Source organism: Lepus europaeus, chromosome 12, assembly GCF_033115175.1.
Source record: "Lepus europaeus isolate LE1 chromosome 12, mLepTim1.pri, whole genome shotgun sequence".
Classification (NCBI taxonomy): Eukaryota; Metazoa; Chordata; class Mammalia; order Lagomorpha; family Leporidae; genus Lepus; species Lepus europaeus.
Window position 1 is genome coordinate 40,698,151 of NC_084838.1, and position 17,984 is coordinate 40,716,134.

Consider the following 17,984-nt stretch of genomic DNA (forward strand, 5'->3'; position numbering starts at 1 on the left):
GGCCTTGCAGCCAGGGATAGGACTTGTTTAGAGGCTTGACTTCGGAGGAGGGGAAAACCGAAGTCGAGGGGAATCGGGAACAAAACCGACCTCCCAGAATGTGCGGAGAGGGAGCGTGAAGTCCGTCCCTCAGGGGCCCCAGAAAGCGGGCATGACCGCGTCCCTCATCGAGGAAGGACACCCCCTGTGGTTGCCCACGGAGCAAGCTGGGCCTTTTGGTACTTGGACCCCTAGAACAAACAGCAGGTCCCTGTCGTAATCCTTACACCGCCCCCTTCGGAGGGGAAGCCTTCCCGGGATAGGGTAGGGACTCTGATTTCCTGTGCCTCCCCACCCCGTCGGTGTTTGATTTTTCGAATTTTGCAACCGCCTGGAGCGCGGTCACGGTGCCAAGAGGAGCGGCCATTTATCAATGGCCCTGGAAGACCCGGGACCCCCGTCTGGCCACTTGAGCTGGGCTTTTCATGCTCTGCAGGGAGTTAAGGCTGAGAGGGAGAAGGGTGCGAGGTAGAGATGTAGCCCAGGTCGGTGTGGCAGTCACTCAGCCCCTCTTTGCCTTCCCTGCCCAGGGTAGCTAAAGGGGAATCTAAAAGAGTCTCTCTCCTGAAAGGTCTAGTATGTCGTCTGTCCTATTCTTTGCTCCATCCCTTATCTTTCAGCCCTTGAACTCACATGGGTAGGTTTGACCATGAGCAATATCTCAGTGTTGGAAGAGTTACACTGAACTTTGTGGATTGATATTCCTGTTCTTTTGTATTTCTGTTGGATATAAATCCTGAAGGATTAGTTCTTGTTTCCCTAATACGGTAGGATCGCTTGTTCTGAGGAAAGTTAGGCAAATCCCTGATTTCTCATGTTGCTTTCCACAGTTTGGCTGGGACCACTCGCTTCACAAAAGGAAAAGACTGCCGCCAGTGAAGAGATCCTTGGTGTGCTACCTGAAGAACCGGGAAGTCAGGCTACAGAATGGAACCAATTACTCGCGAGTGTTGTATGGGTATGCAGCCCAGCAACTTCCCAGTCTCCTGAAGGAGAGAGAGTTTCACCTTGGGACCCTTAATAAAGTGTTTGCGTCTCAGTGGTTGAATCATAGGCAAGTGGTGTGCGGCACAAAATGCAACACGGTGAGTGTCGGGGGCACCTGAGCTTTCCCCTAGGTTCCGGATATATGGCTCCACATGCTCTAGAGTCTCTCACTGTATGTTTTTCTAATCAATTTTTAATGGAAGGGACTTGCTGTGTTTCTTTCCATTCCCTCCTGTTGATGACTTCTTTCTCATTTTTCTGCTCTTTTTCTCACTTATGCATTTATTTAAAAAATTTACTTATTTGAAATGCATAGCATCAGAGAGAGAGAAAGAGACATCTTCCAGAGACATTGTTCATCCATTGGTTCACTCCCCAAATGGCTGCAATAGCCAGGACTGGGCCAGGCAGAAGCCAGAAGCTAGGAACTCCTCCTGGTTATCCCAAATGGATGGCAGGGGTCCAGGCAATTGGGCATCCTCTGCTGCCTTCCAGGCCCATTAGCAGGGAACTGGATGGGAAACAGCAGCCGGGACAAGAACTGTGATACAGGATGCTGGCATCACAAGTGACAGTTTAACCCATCCTGCCACAACGTGCCTGTCCCTGCATTTATTTTCTGATAAGTATTCATTGCTGTATATTTCTTTAGTCCCTTTGCCCTCTTGGTAGACTCTTCTTGAGGTTTTGGGGATTTGTGTGTATATGTGTGTTTTCACCTTTTTATGTTGCTTTTTAAGTCAGAGTCATCAAAGGAAAGATTTAGGAAATAATGATGCTCAGAATATCATTCAGGATACATCATAGTGAAAAACTAAGTGTTACCTGCCAACAGAGGGACATATGAGTATGTGGAAGTATTTAAAATAGCACTTGGCTGAAGATAAGAATAAGGCTTTTTGGGGGGGCTGGTGCTGTGGTGTAGTGGGCAAAGCCACTGCCTGGGGCGCCAGCATCCTCTAAGGGCACCGATTCAATTCCTGGCTGCTTTGCTTCCAATCCAGCTCCCTGCTAATGTGCCTGGGAAAGAGTGGAAGATGGCCCAAGTCCTTGGGCCCTTGCACCCACGTGGGAGACCCAGAAGAAACTCTTGTTTCCTGGCTTTGGCCTGGCCCAGCTTCAGCCATTGTTGCTATCTGGGGAGTGAACCAGTGGATGGAAGACCTCTCTCTCTCTCTCTCTCTCTCTCTCTCTCTCTAATTCTGCCTTTCAATTAAATGAATCTTTTTTTAAAAATTTCTCTAAAAAAAGACTTTTTAATGGAATAAAAATCTAAGGTTTTTTTTATTATTATTATTAAAGATTTATTATTTGAAAAGCAGAGTTACAGAGGAAGAGACAGAGAAATCTTTCATCTACTGGTTCATTCTCCAACTGGCTGCAATGGCTGGCCATAGGTCAGGCTGAAGCCAGGAGCCAGGAACTTTTTCCAGATCTCCCACCTGGGTTGAGGGGCCCCAGTACTTGGGCCATTCACTGCTGGTTTCCAGGTACATTAGCAGGGAGCTGGATCAGAAGTGGAGCAACTAGGACTCAAATTGTTGTGCACATGGGCTGCCACCATCACAGGTAACAGCTTAACCCACCATGCCACAACGCTGGCCCTGGAATCTAAGGATTTATAATATAAGAAAGTTCGTGTAAGGGAGGCAGGGAATTTGTGTCTGGTGATGTAATTCAGGGTGTCCTTTGGAAAGTAACCTTCTGGAAAGGAGTCAGAGAGAGGAAAATTAAATGGTGTGAGTAGGAGAATACTTAAGACAATGACATAAGACAGTTATAAATTAATGAAGGGAGAATTTTAATCAGTATGCTTTGTAGCTTATGACCTGTGGTCATAGGCAAGGATAAAGTTAAGTCAAACAATGAATATGCCTAAAACAGAAGAGCACAAAGAGCATGAAATCAGAGGAATAATAAGTGAAAAGAGGCAGGACCTTGAGGTAGGAAATGATTAGACCCAGCTGTTGCCTCCATTTTCACCTCCCCCTGTATGAATATGCAAGTAGTGTCATAATGGCTGAATAAATTGACCCTAGACAGAAACACATCTTGGACCAACTGAAAGGAGAGAAGATTGTTCTCAGACAGAAAACCTATTTTCTGCACAAAGCCATGGGATATTTGTAACATGATTTGTGAGCCATACAAAATTATCAACTTAAAGATTATCCTTCTGTAGATTGTGCAGGCCTTACGTGGTCTGTGGGCCGACATTCCCCACCCCTACTTTAGATCAAGAAAATCTCAAGTTAGGAGAACTGTTTATGAAGGACATAGACAAAAATTCAAACAGTTTTAAGGAAGGAAATAAAACTATGGTGGTTGAGGCCAAGCTTTCATTTCCTCTTCCATTGAAGATTGCTTGTCTTACACAGAAGTCTTTCAGAGCTAAATAATGGTAGCTAGACTCAGCAAAACTTCCTTGTCTTGATCTCTCGGTCTGCCCACTCATGGTTTAGGAAAGTTGTCATCGTTGTCACTTAGAATAGAAAAAAAATGCCCTGTAAGGAGGCATTCATTCCACTCTCCACTCGTGGATCATTGATATTTTGCTTAGCAAATATTACTAAATTATTAGTTAAATCAGCAATATCTGCTTTTTAAATTTATTGATATTATTTTGAAGGCAAACATGTTAAATAATACTTTTTTTTTTTTAAGATTTATTTGAAAGTGTTAGATCTTTATCTGCTAGTTTGCTCCCAGATGGCCACAATGGCCAATGCTAGGCTAGGTGGAAGCCAGGACCAAGGAGCTTCACTCAGGTCTCCCATGTGGGTGGCAGGGGCCCAAGCACTTGGGCCATTTTCCACTGCTTTTCCCAGGCAATTAGCAGGGAGCTAGATTAGAAGTGGAGTAGCCAAGATGCAAGCTGGAACCCATATGGGTTGCCAGCATCATAACTCCCAGCTACCCACTTCACCACAATGCTGACCCTGTAATCTACTCTTGATACCTACTTCTTTCTGTCTTCCTATATTCTTATGACCAAGTGTTTGGAGGTAGAGGAACTTTGCCTAGTTAGTGTTTGTTTCTCTTTGTTTAGCTTTCAGAACCAGATCAGGCAACCAGGAACACTGTTCTTCTCTGAACTTTGTGATATTTGGCGAGTGATTCTTTTATTTATTCCATTTGCTTTTGCATGTGTTAACATGGGAATGACAATATCTGGTGAACAATATTGATCATTTATGAGGAATGTTGAGACTCCAGTATGATAAAACAAAAAAAAATTTTTTTTTTCTTTAAAAGGGAGATTGACAGAGGATCTCCTATCTGCTGGTTCACTCCCCAGATAGCCATAAAAGCCAGGGCTGGCCAGGCCAATGCCAGGATCCAGGAACTGTATCCGGGTTGTCCATGTGGAATTTGAGAGTACTTGAGCTAATTATCTGCTGGTTCCTAGGCACATGAGTGGAGAGGTTGATCAGAAACCAGGATTCAAACTGGCACTCTGATATAGGAGGTGGGCATTCCACAGTTTAGCTTAACCTGCTTTGCCACAACCTCCACCTCTGACAAAAGCTTTAGATGTCTTAAAAGAATTGAGGCCAGGGCTGGCACTGTGGCTTAACAGGCTAATCCTCCGCCTTGCGGCGCAGGCACACCGGGTTCTAGTCCCGGTTGGGGTGCCGGATTCTATCCCGGTTGCCCCTCTTCAAGGCCAGCTCTCTGCTATGGCCCGGGAAGGCAGTGGAGGATGGCCTATAGTGCTTGGGCCTTCACCCGCATGGGAGATCAGGAGAAGCACCTGGCTGCTGGCTTCAGATCAGCGTGATGCGCCGGCCGCAGCGGCCATTGGAGGGTGAACCAATGGCAAAAAGGAAGACCTTTCTCTCTCTCTCTCTCTCACTATCCACTCTGCCTGTCAAAAATAAAAAAATAAATAAATAAAATTAAAAAAAAAAAGAATTGAGGCCGGCGCCGCGGCTCAGTGGGCTAATCCTCCGCCTGCAGCGCCTGCACTCCGGGTTCTGGTCCTGGATGGGGCGCCGGTTCTGTCCCGGTTGCTCCTCTTCCAGTCCAGCTCTCTGCCATGGCCTGGGAAGGCAGTGGAGGATGGCCCAAGTGCTTGGGCCCTGCACCCGCATGGGAGACCAGGAGGAAGCACCTGGCTCCTGGCTTCAGATCAGCGCAGCGCGCTGGCCATTGCAGCCATTTGGGAGGTGAACCAACAGAAGGAAGACCTTTCTCTGTCTCACTGTCTAACTCTGCCTGTCAAAAAAATAATAAATAAATAAAGGAATTGAAAGGATTGAATCATGGAAGCCTTTGAATGTGAAGCTAAGATTTTATCCTGTAAGGAATGAGGAGGAAATGGCCCAAGGATATTCAGTATGTAGTGATGTGGTTGGAGTAATGCTTTAGGAAGAGTAATTATGGGGGGCTAGATAATGCAGAGGAGAGGTAATGAGGAGCTAAATCAGGATAGTGACCAGGAGAGACCATATAACATCTTGGGCTGGCTTTGTGGTGCAGTGTGTTTGAGCTGCTGCTTGCAACATCAGCATCCCAAATTGGAATGCCAGTTCTAGTCCCAACTGCTTTGCTTCCAATCCAGCTTCCTGCTGATACACCTGAGAAGGCAGCAGAAGATAGCCCAAGTGCTTGGGTTCCTGCCACCTATGTTGGGGACTGGGATGAAATTCCCAGATCCTGGCTTTGGCCTGGTCCAGACCTGGCTATTGTGGCTGTCTGGGGTGTGAACCAGCCGATGGAAGGTCCCTCTGTCTGACTCGTCCCTCTCTGTTGCTCTGCCTTTCAAATAAATATTAAATATAAAAGACAGAGGTAGAGTCTATGATTGATGAGATGCTCATATTTAATCTGTTATAGGGGAATAAGTCAAAATTGATACTGATGTCTTGAGCCTGAATAACTGGATGGGTGAGGGTATTCAGGAGCAGATTTGAAGAAAAACTGAAATTTTTTTTTGTCCCCCCATAAATTAGTTGAAGTTTGGGCGAGAATAAGGATTGAAGTTAGCAATTTGGGAGTCATTTATGTAGAAGGGATTACTGAAATTGTTATGTTACCATGGGAGAAAGGGTGAAGAAGGCTCCCTTGACTTCCATAAACCTTTCCTGGAATTCCCAAACTGTGATTATGTGTGTATTTTCTGGGCAGGATTATAGGAGGAATAGTTTGGGAGATAGTTCTTAGTTTTCATTAGATTTTGAAAGGGGATGTTGTGAGCCAGAAAATGGTAAAGAATCATCAATACTCAGACATTTGGCCTAGCAGTTGTGTCACCTGCATCCCACAGTGCCTAAGTTGGGCCCTACCTCCTCCTGACTTTCAGTTTCCTACTAAAGCAGATCTTTGGAGTGAGAAGGTGATTGCCCAAGTAATTTGGTTCCTGCCACCCACATGGGAGATGTATGTTGTTCCTAAGTCCTAGTAGCTTCAGTGTTTGCCCAGCCCTGGTTGTTAAGGGTATTTGAGGAGTGAAGCAGGTGGGAGTTCTGTGTGTATCTGTCAGTTAGTCAAATAAATAAAATAATCACTGGTAAAAAGAGAGGCTAAGGACAGAACCTTGAGGAGTGCCTACATGTATGGGGCAAGAAAAACTGCCATTGGGCAAGTGGGGAACTCAGGAAGACAGAGTACAGGAAACAGTTCAAAAGGGGAGGTGTTTTGGAGGTGGGGTGAAATTTGAGGGGAAAGTAGTAATAGGCAAAGATACAATGTACACAGTTTTGAGGTATTCTGCTTTAGACATGATTCTTGTGTCCCGTCATTGATGCCCTCTAGCCAAAGACTATCAGAGACCTACCTGCAGTAGAACAAGTCAGATACGTGCCCTGCATCACTTAGCGGCAGGGATGAGTTCTGAGAAATGCATCATGGAGGCAGCATCTTTGCTGGGTGAACATCAGAGTATACAAACCTAAATGGTACAGCCTGCTACATGTAAACACTATGCTATATAAACGCTAGTATGGCTCATCCCTCTAGGATGAACAAAACAACATGAGGTTAAATTAGGCACAAGAGAAAATGAAGCCATCAGCAAACATAGTGAACATGAGATATATGACGCTACTGTTGGCTTAACAGTGTTCTGTTTTACAGTTAACTTGAAAAAAGAAAGGGGAAGGACTGCACTCAAAAATAAAAAAAGGTAGCAAATACTTAAGCTATATGGTAACATGGTCAGTTATTATCAAGTGTGTACTATAACTGCTATACTTTTATGCTACTGGCAGTGCAGTAGGTTTGTTTATGCCAGCTTGACCACAAACATATAATACATTGAACTATGAGGTAAATTGGCTGTGATATCACTAGGCAGTAGGAATATTTCAGCTCCATTATAATTTTAGGGGACCACTGTCATATATGTGATCCATCATTGACAGAAATGTTATGCATGATTACACCATTGGGAAGTGAGGGGCAAAATGGGGGTGCTGGGGGTCTGCATTGTGGCACAGTAGGATAAGCCACCATTTGCAACACCAGCATCCCACATGGGAGTGTCAGTTTTTGTCCTGGCCATTCTGCTTCTGAACCAGCTGCTGCTGCTGCTGCTGCTTTTTTTTTTTTTAAGATTTTATTTATTTGAAAGACGGAGTTGCAGAGAGAGGTAGAGACAGAGAGAGAGGTCTTCATCGGCTGGTTCACTCCCCAGATGGCCACAATGGCCGGAGCTGCCTATCTGAAGCCAGGAGCTTCCTCCAGGTCCCCCACGTGGGTGCAGGGACCCAAGGATCTGAGCCATCTTCCACTGCTATCCCAGGCCATAACAGAGAGCTGGATTGGAAGAGAAGCAGCCGGGATTAGAACCAGTGCCCATATGGGATGCCAGCACTTCAGGCCAGGGCTTTAACCCTCTGTGCTACAGCTCCGGCCCCTCTGAACCAGCTTCTTGCTGTGTCTGGGAAGGTAATGGATCATGGTCCCTGCCACCCACATGGGAAACCAGAATGGAGTTCCTGGCTCTTGGCTTTGGCCTGGCCCAGAGCTGGCTGTTGGAACCAGGTGGGGAGTAAACCAGGAGATAGGAGATCTCTGTCTGCTGTCTCTCTGTCTGCCTTTCTAATTAAAATATACCAGTAAGCTCTGAGGCAATTTTTATGTACTCTAACATTTGAAATTGCTGACATTAGACTTTATACTGAAGAACTAAGTTTACTTTTGCCACCTTGTTGAAAATAGAAGTTGTTTGCTTCCTCCTCATATTTTCTAAACCACAGAAGGGCCCAGGTAGGGCGTCAGCATTAATGGATCTGAAAGTGTCTTTGTAGGCACCTGAGTTGATATCTGTTCAGCAGCCAGCAGGGTGTAATGAAGTCTTACTTGAGCATTTTGAGGAAGCCTTTGACAGTTATTTTCCTTATTTGCCTGTTGGTCTCATTTAACAGTCATGAAACTTAAGGGAAGATGTTGGCCAGTTTCTTTTTATTTTTAGATCAGTTCTTAGCTTAGGCCCTTAGTTTCTGAACATTTTGGTCTCTTTTCAGAGAACAGTATGCAAATATGTGTTTAAAATGTCATATTTATACCAATATATTTGATTAGGCCATTTTGATTTATGTATTTGCATTGAGATGGGTGGGTTGAGTCTCAGCTTTGTGCCCTTTGTCAGCCAGTTATTTTCCCCTAGGCCTTTCTTCTCTCCCTTTAATACAGAGAGAGTGTTAACTGCCCAGCAGAGTCATGAAGATTAAGATGCTGATTAGCACAGTGCCTGAAAATATGTGAGTGCTTAGTAATTTATGGATGTGCTTAATGGTAGTGGTTATTGGTGGTGGTTTGATGTTTCTAGACTTCAGATATATTTCTGGCCAAATTTAGGTACAATTAATACAGGAGGACTTAAAAAGTCTAAGGAAAAGTAGAATTAAAAGATGAGTTTAGGAGCTGGCATTGTGCATAGCAGGTTAGAACACTGCCTGCAATGCCAGTAACCATATGGGCACTGGTTCAGGTCCTGGCTGCTCCATTTCCAATCCAGCTCCCTGCTGATGTGCCTGGGAAAGCAGCAGAAGATGGCTCAAGTCCTTGAGCCCTGGTACCCACATGTCAGATCTCTCTGCCTCTCCTTCTCTCTGTAACAGACTTTCAAGTAAATAAATCTTTTCCAAAAAGATTTATGCAAGAAAAAAAAATATGTACAAGGGTTTTTTTTTTTTTTAATGCACAAGTATTTTGCATTTCAGGCATAGTTTTTTCATGATATGCATTTTTCTCATAAAATTTTTAAAGATTTATTTATTTGAAAGGCAGAGTTACAGAGAGATCTTTGATCTCCTGGTTCACTCCCCAAATGACATTAACGACTCCATGTGGGCCAGGCCGAAGCCATGAGCCAGGAGCTTCTTCATGGATCTCCCACGTGGGTGCAGGGGCCCAAGGACTTGGGGCTGTCCTCTGCTGCTTTCCCAGGCATATTAGCAGGAAGCTGGATCAGAAGTGAAGTTGCTGGGTCTCCAACTGGTGCCCATGTGGGATGCCGGCACTACAGGTGGTCGCTTAACCCTCTACACCACATTGCTGGCCCACCACCTATTTTCTTTCTTTCTTTCTTTCTTTCTTTCTTTCTTTCTTTCTTTCTTTCTTTCTTTTTTTTTTTTTTTTAGATTTATTTATTTATTTGAAAGGCAGGGTTACAGAGAGGCAAAGAGAGAGAGAGAGGTCTTAAATCCTCTGGTTTACTCCCCAGATGGCCGCAACGGCCAGAGCTGTGCCAGTCTGAAGCCAGGAGCTAAGAGCTTCCTCCAAATCTCCCATGCCCTCACCTATTTTCACACCTGGGAATTTATCCAAAGGAAAAGAAAAGGTTTTGTTTTGTTTTGCTTTTTAAATGATAATCATTAGCAACTGGGAATTTTTTTTTGTTTGTCTTCATGTTTATTTATTTTCATCTACTTAAGAGAGATGGAGTTAGATCTTCCATCTGCTGGTTCACACCCCAAATGCCCACTACAGTTAGGGATGGGCCAGGCTGAAGCTAGGGGTCTGACCTCCATCCATATCATCCATATAAGTGATAGGGGCCTAAACACTTAAGCCATCATCTGCTGCTTCCCTGGATGCATTAGCAAAAAGCTGGGTCAGAGGAACCAGGACTGGAACTGATAATCTAGAATGTGGTATGGGCATTCCAAGAAGTGGCTTAATCCACTATGCCACGATGTCTCCTGCTAGAAACTGTTATTTCTTTTTTTTCTTTTTTTTTTTTTTTTTTTTTGACAGGCAGAGTGGACAGTGAGATAGAGAGAAAGGTCTTTCTTTGCCGTTGGTCACCCTCCAATGGCCGCCACAGCCGGCGCACTGTGGCCAGTGCACCGCACTGATCCGAAGCCAGGAGCCAGGTGCTTCTCCTGGTCTCCCATGGGGTGCAGGGCCCAAGCACTTGGGCCATCCTCCACTGCACTCCCGGGCCATAGCAGAGAGCTGGCCTGGAAGAGGGGCAACCGGGACTAGAACCCGGTGTGCCAGCGCCGCTAGGCGGAGGATTAGCCTATTGAGCCGCGGCGCCGGCCTGGAACCTGTTATTTCTAAATGCTAACAAGTAAATTGTGGAAAATCCAATCTTCGTGGTACTATGTAGACATTAACATAATTATGGAGATTATGATGTATTTACCCTAATTGGATGCCTGTGTGTGCATAGAAACATCATATGGTACCCCATGAATGTGTACAATTTTTTATTAGGTTAGCTAAAATAATATTTAAGTTTATTAATTTTTATTTATTTGAAAAGCAGAGTGATAGGACTCTTCCATCCACTGTCACTCCCCAGATGCTCACAACAACAGGGGCTAGGCCATTAGGAAGCTAATTAGGAAGACAGGGTACTCTGGTATGGGATACAAGCATCCCAAGTGACAGCTTAACTGGTTATATCACAGTGCCCATCCCAGTTAAAAATAGGAGCATGGGTTTGGCCCAGCAGGTAAGACACCATTTTGGACATCCGTATCCCATGTTGGAGTGCCTATGTTTGAGTCCCAGCTCTGCTCTCCATTCCAGCTTCGGGCTAATGTACACCCTGGGAGGCAACAAGTAAATGACTCAAGTAGTTTAGTCCCTGCCATTGGCAGGGGAGGCTCAGATGCAGTTCTGGGTTCTTGGCTTTAGCATGGCCTAGCCCTAGCTGTTGTGGGCATTTGGTGAGTGAACTAACAGCTGGGAGATCTCTTTGTCTCACTGCTTCACAAATAAGTGAAGATAAATAAGGATTTTAAAAAAATTTGTAAAAAGTAGAAAATACAAAAAATACTAATGTGTGAAGCATTTGATAGATGAAACAATACAAAATTCTGGGACAGGCATTGTGGCATAGCAGGTTAAGCCCCTGCTTCGGTACCCTCATCCCATATTGGAGTGCCTGATTCAAGTCCTAGCTACTCCACTTCCAATCCAACGTCCTACTAAAGGGAAGGCAGCACATGAGGGCTCAAGTACTTGAGTCCCTGTCACCAACCTGAGAAATCCAGGTGGAGTTCCAGGCTCCTGGCTTCGACTTGGCTCAGCCTCAGCTGTTGCAGGTATTTGGGAAGTGAATCAGCAGATGCAGGATCTTTCTTTCTTTCTTTCTTCTTCTTTTTTTTTTTTTTTTAACAGGCAGAGTGGATAGTGAGAGAGACAGAAAGGTCTTCCTTTGCCGTTGGTTCACCCTCCAATGGCCGCTGCGGCTGGCGCATCGTGCTGATCCGAAGCCAGGAGCCAGGTGCTTCTCCTGGTGTCCCATGCGGGTGCAGGGCCCAAGGACTTGGGCCATCCTCCACTGCCTTCCCGGGCCATAGCAGAGAGCTGGCCTGGAAGAGGGGCAACCGGGACAGAACCGGCGCCCCAACCGGGACTAGAACCCGGTGTGCCGGCGCCGCAAGGCAGAGGATTAGCCTGTTAAGCCACGGCGCCGGCCAGGATCTTTCTTGATTCTCTCTCTCGGTGTGTTTTTCAAACAATAAACACTTAAGTAACTGTCCTAATCCACCATAATTTATATATATATACACACACACACATGTATATATATATATAAAATTATGTCTTTGCTGATTATAGCTGTGAACAATTATAATATATATGTGATTGGAAACTATTAAACAGGAACCTGATTTTTTAAAATGTTTTAAAAAAGACAGCAGCCACCATTGTTGCACAGCACGTTAAGCTGTTGCCAATGCTAGCCACTCATATTGGAATGCTAGTAAAAGTCTCACATGCTCCACTTCCAATCCAGGCCCCTGCTAATGCCTCTGGGAAGGCAGTGAAAGATGCCCCAAGTACTTGAGTCCCTGCCACCAATGTGGCATACCCGATGGAGTTCCTGGCTCCAGGCTTTAGCTTGACCACGGAGAGTAAATAAGAGATTGGAAGATCTGTCCCTCCCTTTCTGTTGTTCTACCTTTCAAATAAATAAATAAATAAACCCTTAAAAGAGAGGAATCTTGAGTGGTTTTCTTTCATTTTTAATTGCCATTATTATTGAGAAGTATAGTTTGTACAGTGGACACTCACCTTTTAAAAGTGTTATTTTGGGGCCAGCGCCGCGGCTCGCTAGGCTAATCCTCCGCCTTGCAGCACCGGCACACCGAGTTCTAGTCTCAGTCGGGGCACCGGATTCTGTCCCGGTTGCCCCTCTTCCAGGCCAGCTCTCTGATGTGGCCAGGGAGTGCAGTGGAGGATGGCCCAAGTGCTTGGGCCCTGCACCCCATGGGAGACCAGGATAAAGCACCTGGCTCCTGCCATCGGATCAGCGCGGTGCGCCGGCCGCAGCGCGCCAGCCGCGGCGGCCATTGGAGGGTGAACCGTCGGCAAAAAGGAAGACCTTTCTCTCTGTCTCTCTCTCTCTGTCCACTCTGCCTGTCAAAAAATTTAAAAAAAAAAAGTGTTATTTTGGGAGATGTGGACATTTGACTAAGTCATTAAGATACTATTTAGGGTGCCTGCATCCCATATCAGAGTGCCTGGGTTTGAGTCCCAGCTCTACTCCCAATTCTAGTTTCCTACTCATGCACACTATGGGAAGCAGCAGGTGATGGCTCAAGTACTTGGGTCTCTTTCACCCACATGGGAGACCTGCATTAACTACTGCACTCCTGACGTTGGCCTGGCCTTGTCCTAGCTGTTGTAGGCATTTGGAGAGTAAGCCATGGATGAGAGGTTCATTGCTGTGTATCTCTGTCTCTCTCTCTCTTTCAAATAAAAAACAACAAAAAAAAATTTTTGTAATATTATTTTGGTTAGATGAATCCTTTTTTTTTTTTTTTAAGATCTTTTTATTTATTTGAAAGGTGGAGTTACAGAGAGGCAGAGATAGAGGTCTTCCATCCACTGATTTACCCCCCCAAATGGCCGCAACGGCCAGAACTGGGCCAATCAGGAGCTAGGAGCTTCTTCCGTGTCTCCCACATGGATGCTGGGGCCCAAGCACTTCGGCCATCTTCCACTGCTATCCTAGGCCATAGCAGAGAGCTGAATCAGAAGTAGAGCAGGGGACTGGTGCTGTGGCACAGCAGGTTAACGCCCTGGCCTGAAGTGCTGGCATTTCATATGGGCGGCGGTTCTGCTCCACTTCTGATCCAGCTCTCTGCTATGGCCCAAGTCCTTGGGCCCCTGCACTCATATTGGAGACCCAGAAGAAGCTCCTGGCTCCTGGCTTCAGATTAGTGCAGTTCCAGCCATTGTGGCTAACTGGGGAGTGAACCATTGGATGCAAGACCCCTTCCTCCCTCCCTCCCTCTCTCTCTCCCTCTCCCCCCACCTCTCCTCTCTGTGTGTAACTCAAACTTGCAAATAAATAAATAAATCTTAAAAAAAAAAAAAAAGAAAAAGAAGTGGAGCGGCCAGGACTCAAACCGGTTCCCATGTGGAAAGCAGGTGGCGGCTTTACCTGCCACACCACAGCAACGGCCCCAATCCTGCTTTTTCTTAGTCTGAAACAGTTATGAGAAAGTGAGAGGAAGTGAAGTGTGGACTAGAACATAAAATAGTGATACACACCGAAAGTTTCCCCTGTCAGTTACATAGGAGTTTTTAGTAATCCGAAATAATACCTAACGGGTCCAGCTTTGTAGTGTAACAGGATAAACTACTACTTGCAATACATGCATCCCATATCACAGCACCTGTTTTGAGTCCCAGTTGTGCCGTCTCCAATCCAGCCTTCTGCTAACGCGCCTGAGAAAGCAGCAGAAGATGGCCCAAGTGCTTGGGCCCCAGCCTCCCATGTGGGAGACCTTCAGTCAGTTGTAACCATTTGGGGAGTTAACCAATGGATGGAAACACTTTCTCTGGTGTCACTCTGCCTTTCAAATTAATAACAAATATATTAAAAAATAAATAAATAACACCTACGTGGGGCAGGCATTTGGCTCAGTGATTAAGATGCTCACATCCTGTACTGGAGTGCATAGCTTCAATTCCCAGCTCCATTGCAAACTCCAGCTCCTTGCTGAAGCCAACCTTGGAAGGCAATAATGATGGGTCCTTGCCACCAGAGTGTGAGACAGGATCAAGTTCCCTGCTCCCAGCTTCAGTCTCAGTCCAGTCCCAGCCATTGTGAGCATTTGAGAAGTGACTGGAGTGTAGGAACATTCACTTGTGTGCTCCCTCTCCCTCTGCCTCTCAAACTGTTAGAAGTCTAAAATTATATATGTGGAATCATTTTCATAAGCCAGGGAGGTAAAAGTAGATAAGTAAATTGGATATGTCATGGAGGACCTGGAAAAATACACTAGCTAGTTAATTCAATATCTCATGATGGTGGGGTATAGTGGTTTTTGTGTGCTGATTTCTACTTTTTTGTCTTTTATAAAGTTTTTTAGATTTTGATGTGCTGCTTTTGTAATTGGGCCTAAAATATTAATAGCTAGATTCTTGATGTTGAGGCAGTTTATTAAGCTCAGCCATGCCCCTGGCTCCCGTGCAATAGCATCCAGGTGGGCTGACAACCAGTTTTTAGAGAGAGGCTGAACAGAGTGCCTGATTCTCCTGTCATTGTTAGAGTACAGCTCCTTACTACTTCAGGGCCTCTAGTAATTTTAATTTTCTTTTCACATTTTTCCCTCTAGCCTTCTTTTTTTCCCCCAAGTTAGGGGTTATGTGTGTTCGTTATTGAAAAAAATAATCTACCTGGATGGCAGGGACCAAAATACTCAGCCATCACTTGCTGCCTCCCAGGGTCTGCGGCAGCAAGAAGATGGAATTGGAAGAGGAGCCAGGACCCAGCACTCCAGTATGGGATATGGACCTTTTTTTTTTTTTTTTTTTTTGACAGAGTGGATAGTGAGACAGACAGACAGAAAGGTCTTCCTTTTTGCCGTTGGTTCACCCTCCAACAGCCGGCGCATCTTGCTGATCTGAAGCCAGGAGCCAGGCGCTTCTCCTGGTCTCCCATGCGGGTGCAGGGCCCAAGGACTTGGGCCATCCTCCACTGCCTTCCCGGGCCATAGCAGAGAGCTGGCCTGGAAGAGGGGCAACCGGGATAGAATCCGGCGCCCCAACCGGGACTAGAACCCGGTGTGCCGGCGCCGCAAGGTGGAGGATTAGCCTGTTAAGCCACGGCGCCGGCCAGGGATATGGACCTCTTAACTGCTGGGTCAAGTGCCTCCTTGAGCCTCCCAAAATTGTATTTTTAAAGGTTTGTTTATTTATTGAAAGAGTGACAGAAAGCATAGAGTGAAAAGTCTTCCATCTGTGGTTCACTCTCCAATGGCTGAAACAGCTATATTTGGGCCAGACTAAAGCCAAGATGTAGGACCTCCATCCTGGTCTCCCACTTGAGTGGCAGGGGCCCAAAAACTTAGGCCATCTTGTGCTGCCTTTCCAGGTACATTAGTAGGGAGCTACATCAGAAGCAAAGTAGCTGGGGCTTGAAGTGGCACTCCAGTATGGGGTGCCCAAATGGTAGCTTAATATGCTTTGCCACAACACTGGCCTGTTGAAATTATGCTTTAGAAAACTTATTCAGGGGCCAACATTGTAACATAGCAGGTTAACACCAGCATCTCATTGGTGCCGTTTCAACTCCCAGCTGCTTTGATTTCAGTACAGTTCCCTGCTAAAGCATCTGGGAAAGCAGCAGCAGATGACCCAAGTCCTTGGGCTCCTGCACCCACGTGGAAGACCCAGATGAATCTCCTGGCTCAGCTCTGGCTGTTGCGGCCATTTGGGGAGTGAACCAGCAGATGGAAGATCAATCTCTCTCTCCGTGCTTCTGCCTTTCAAATAAATAAATCTTTTAAAAATTTTCATTTGTACCGTTGTATGAACAATTTTCCGTACTAGTAAACATCCTTCTACTGCATCATTCATAAAGGCTTATAATAGTCACTTACCTAACTACACCTAATCCCCTCTGGTGTGTCACTAGTTTAAAATGCTAAATGGGAGCTGGCACTGTGGTGTAGCAGGTGAAGCTGCTGCCGGCATCCCATATGAGTGCTGGTTCGAGTCCTGGCTTCTCTCTGCTAGTGACCTGGGGGAATCACAGCAGAAGATGGCCCAAGTCCTTGGGCCCCTGCACCCACATGGGAGACCCTAATGAAACTCCTGTCTTCAGCCTGGCCCAGCTCTGACCATTGTGGCCACCTGTGAGGTGAACCAGTGGATAGAGAATCTCTCTCTCAGTGTCTCTCCCTCTCTGTCTCTGTAACTCTGCTTTTCAAATAAGTAAATCTTAAAGAAAAATGCTACACGGTGGTTAAAACTGTTCACTCATCTGTATTTCCTTAGTGTAAATTCCTTTAATTGGAATTGCAGGATATACTTGGTTTTCCTCTTCGATATGCACTATCTCTTTATTTTCTATTGTCTTTGTTGGTCTTGGCTCTCTGCTTTCCTGCTCCTCACTTTTTAAGTTTGGGAGAGGGAATGGGTTCATCCACTTTAATTTCAGTTGTCCTTGCTTTCCCTCACTTTGAACAGACACAGGCTACCCACCTGTCTTTTCTTGTCTAACCACAATATAATTTATCTTTATGTCAATGTGACCTGCTTGAATTTGCTTTTCTTTCCCTATTAGGCTTCAGTGGTATAGAAACTGAGGCTCCTCCTGTTTTTTCTCCTAAAGCCACCGTGACCTTTGTATATACCCATTTACATATGTCTCTGTACATACCCACTCATGCAGAGATGTGCTTACTTTACCAGTCTTGTGTCTGAGCCACGGCCTTAGCTTGCTTTCTTCTCCTCTGTCATGGAATGTAAGCCGCAGGGAGTTTGAACCTCTGGCTTACCTTGCCTTGCTTGCTAGTTTCTGGCAAGGATCCCAGTGGGTTACTGTTACTGGGGGAATGTTAACAGGAGCTGCATGAAGCCTTGCTAGTCCCTTGTCAGAGAGCTGGGGGAGTTTCTGTAGCAGCTCATCCCCATCTCTTCCCCTAGGAGCAGGAAGGCCCTATCCTTCATATGGTTCTTGTCATTCCTCTGCAAGGATGAGGAGAAGGTGGGGGTAAACTCTGGTTTCTGGAGCTCTCTTCAGACTTACCTGTTCAATTTTCCATCCCTTGTATCAAATGTTTTTCATTTAGTGAGAAGCCTTTCTTTGAATTGCAAGACTGAACATCAGAAGTATTACTGTTAGTCATAATTAGTTAAAAGTTAAAGCACCTATGCTATGCCAGGGTCTGTGCTAGGCACTTCTTATTTTATTGATTTCTTTGCAGCCTGTATGAGATCAATTATATTAAAATTTACAGATGAGGGGCAGGTGCTGTGGCCTAGTGGGCTAAGCCTCTGCCTGCAGCACCAGCATTTCCTATGGTGCCAATTCATGTCCCGGCTGCTCCACTTCCAATCTGGATCTCTGCTGTGGCCTGGGAAGGCAATAGAAGATGGCCCCTACACCTTCGTGGGAGACCCAGAAAAAGCTTCGGGCTCATAGTTTCAGAGTGACCAGTGGATGGAAGACCTTTCTCTCTCTCTCTCTCTCTCTCTCTCTCTCAATATAATTCTCTTTCTCAAATAAATAAATAAAATCTTTAAAAAAAAAT

The 17,984-nt window shown here is 45.6% G+C and overlaps 1 protein-coding gene across 1 annotated transcript in view; it reads left to right on the plus strand.

Moving 5' to 3' along the window:
* The window catches only part of DCAF12 (DDB1 and CUL4 associated factor 12), a 42,737-nt gene that overhangs the window by 585 nt on the left and 24,168 nt on the right, over positions 1 to 17,984 (plus strand). The window contains exon 2 of the mRNA XM_062208058.1: positions 870 to 1,124. Coding sequence (XP_062064042.1) covers positions 870 to 1,124 — 255 coding nt within the window. The remainder of the gene's footprint in view (positions 1 to 869; positions 1,125 to 17,984) is intronic.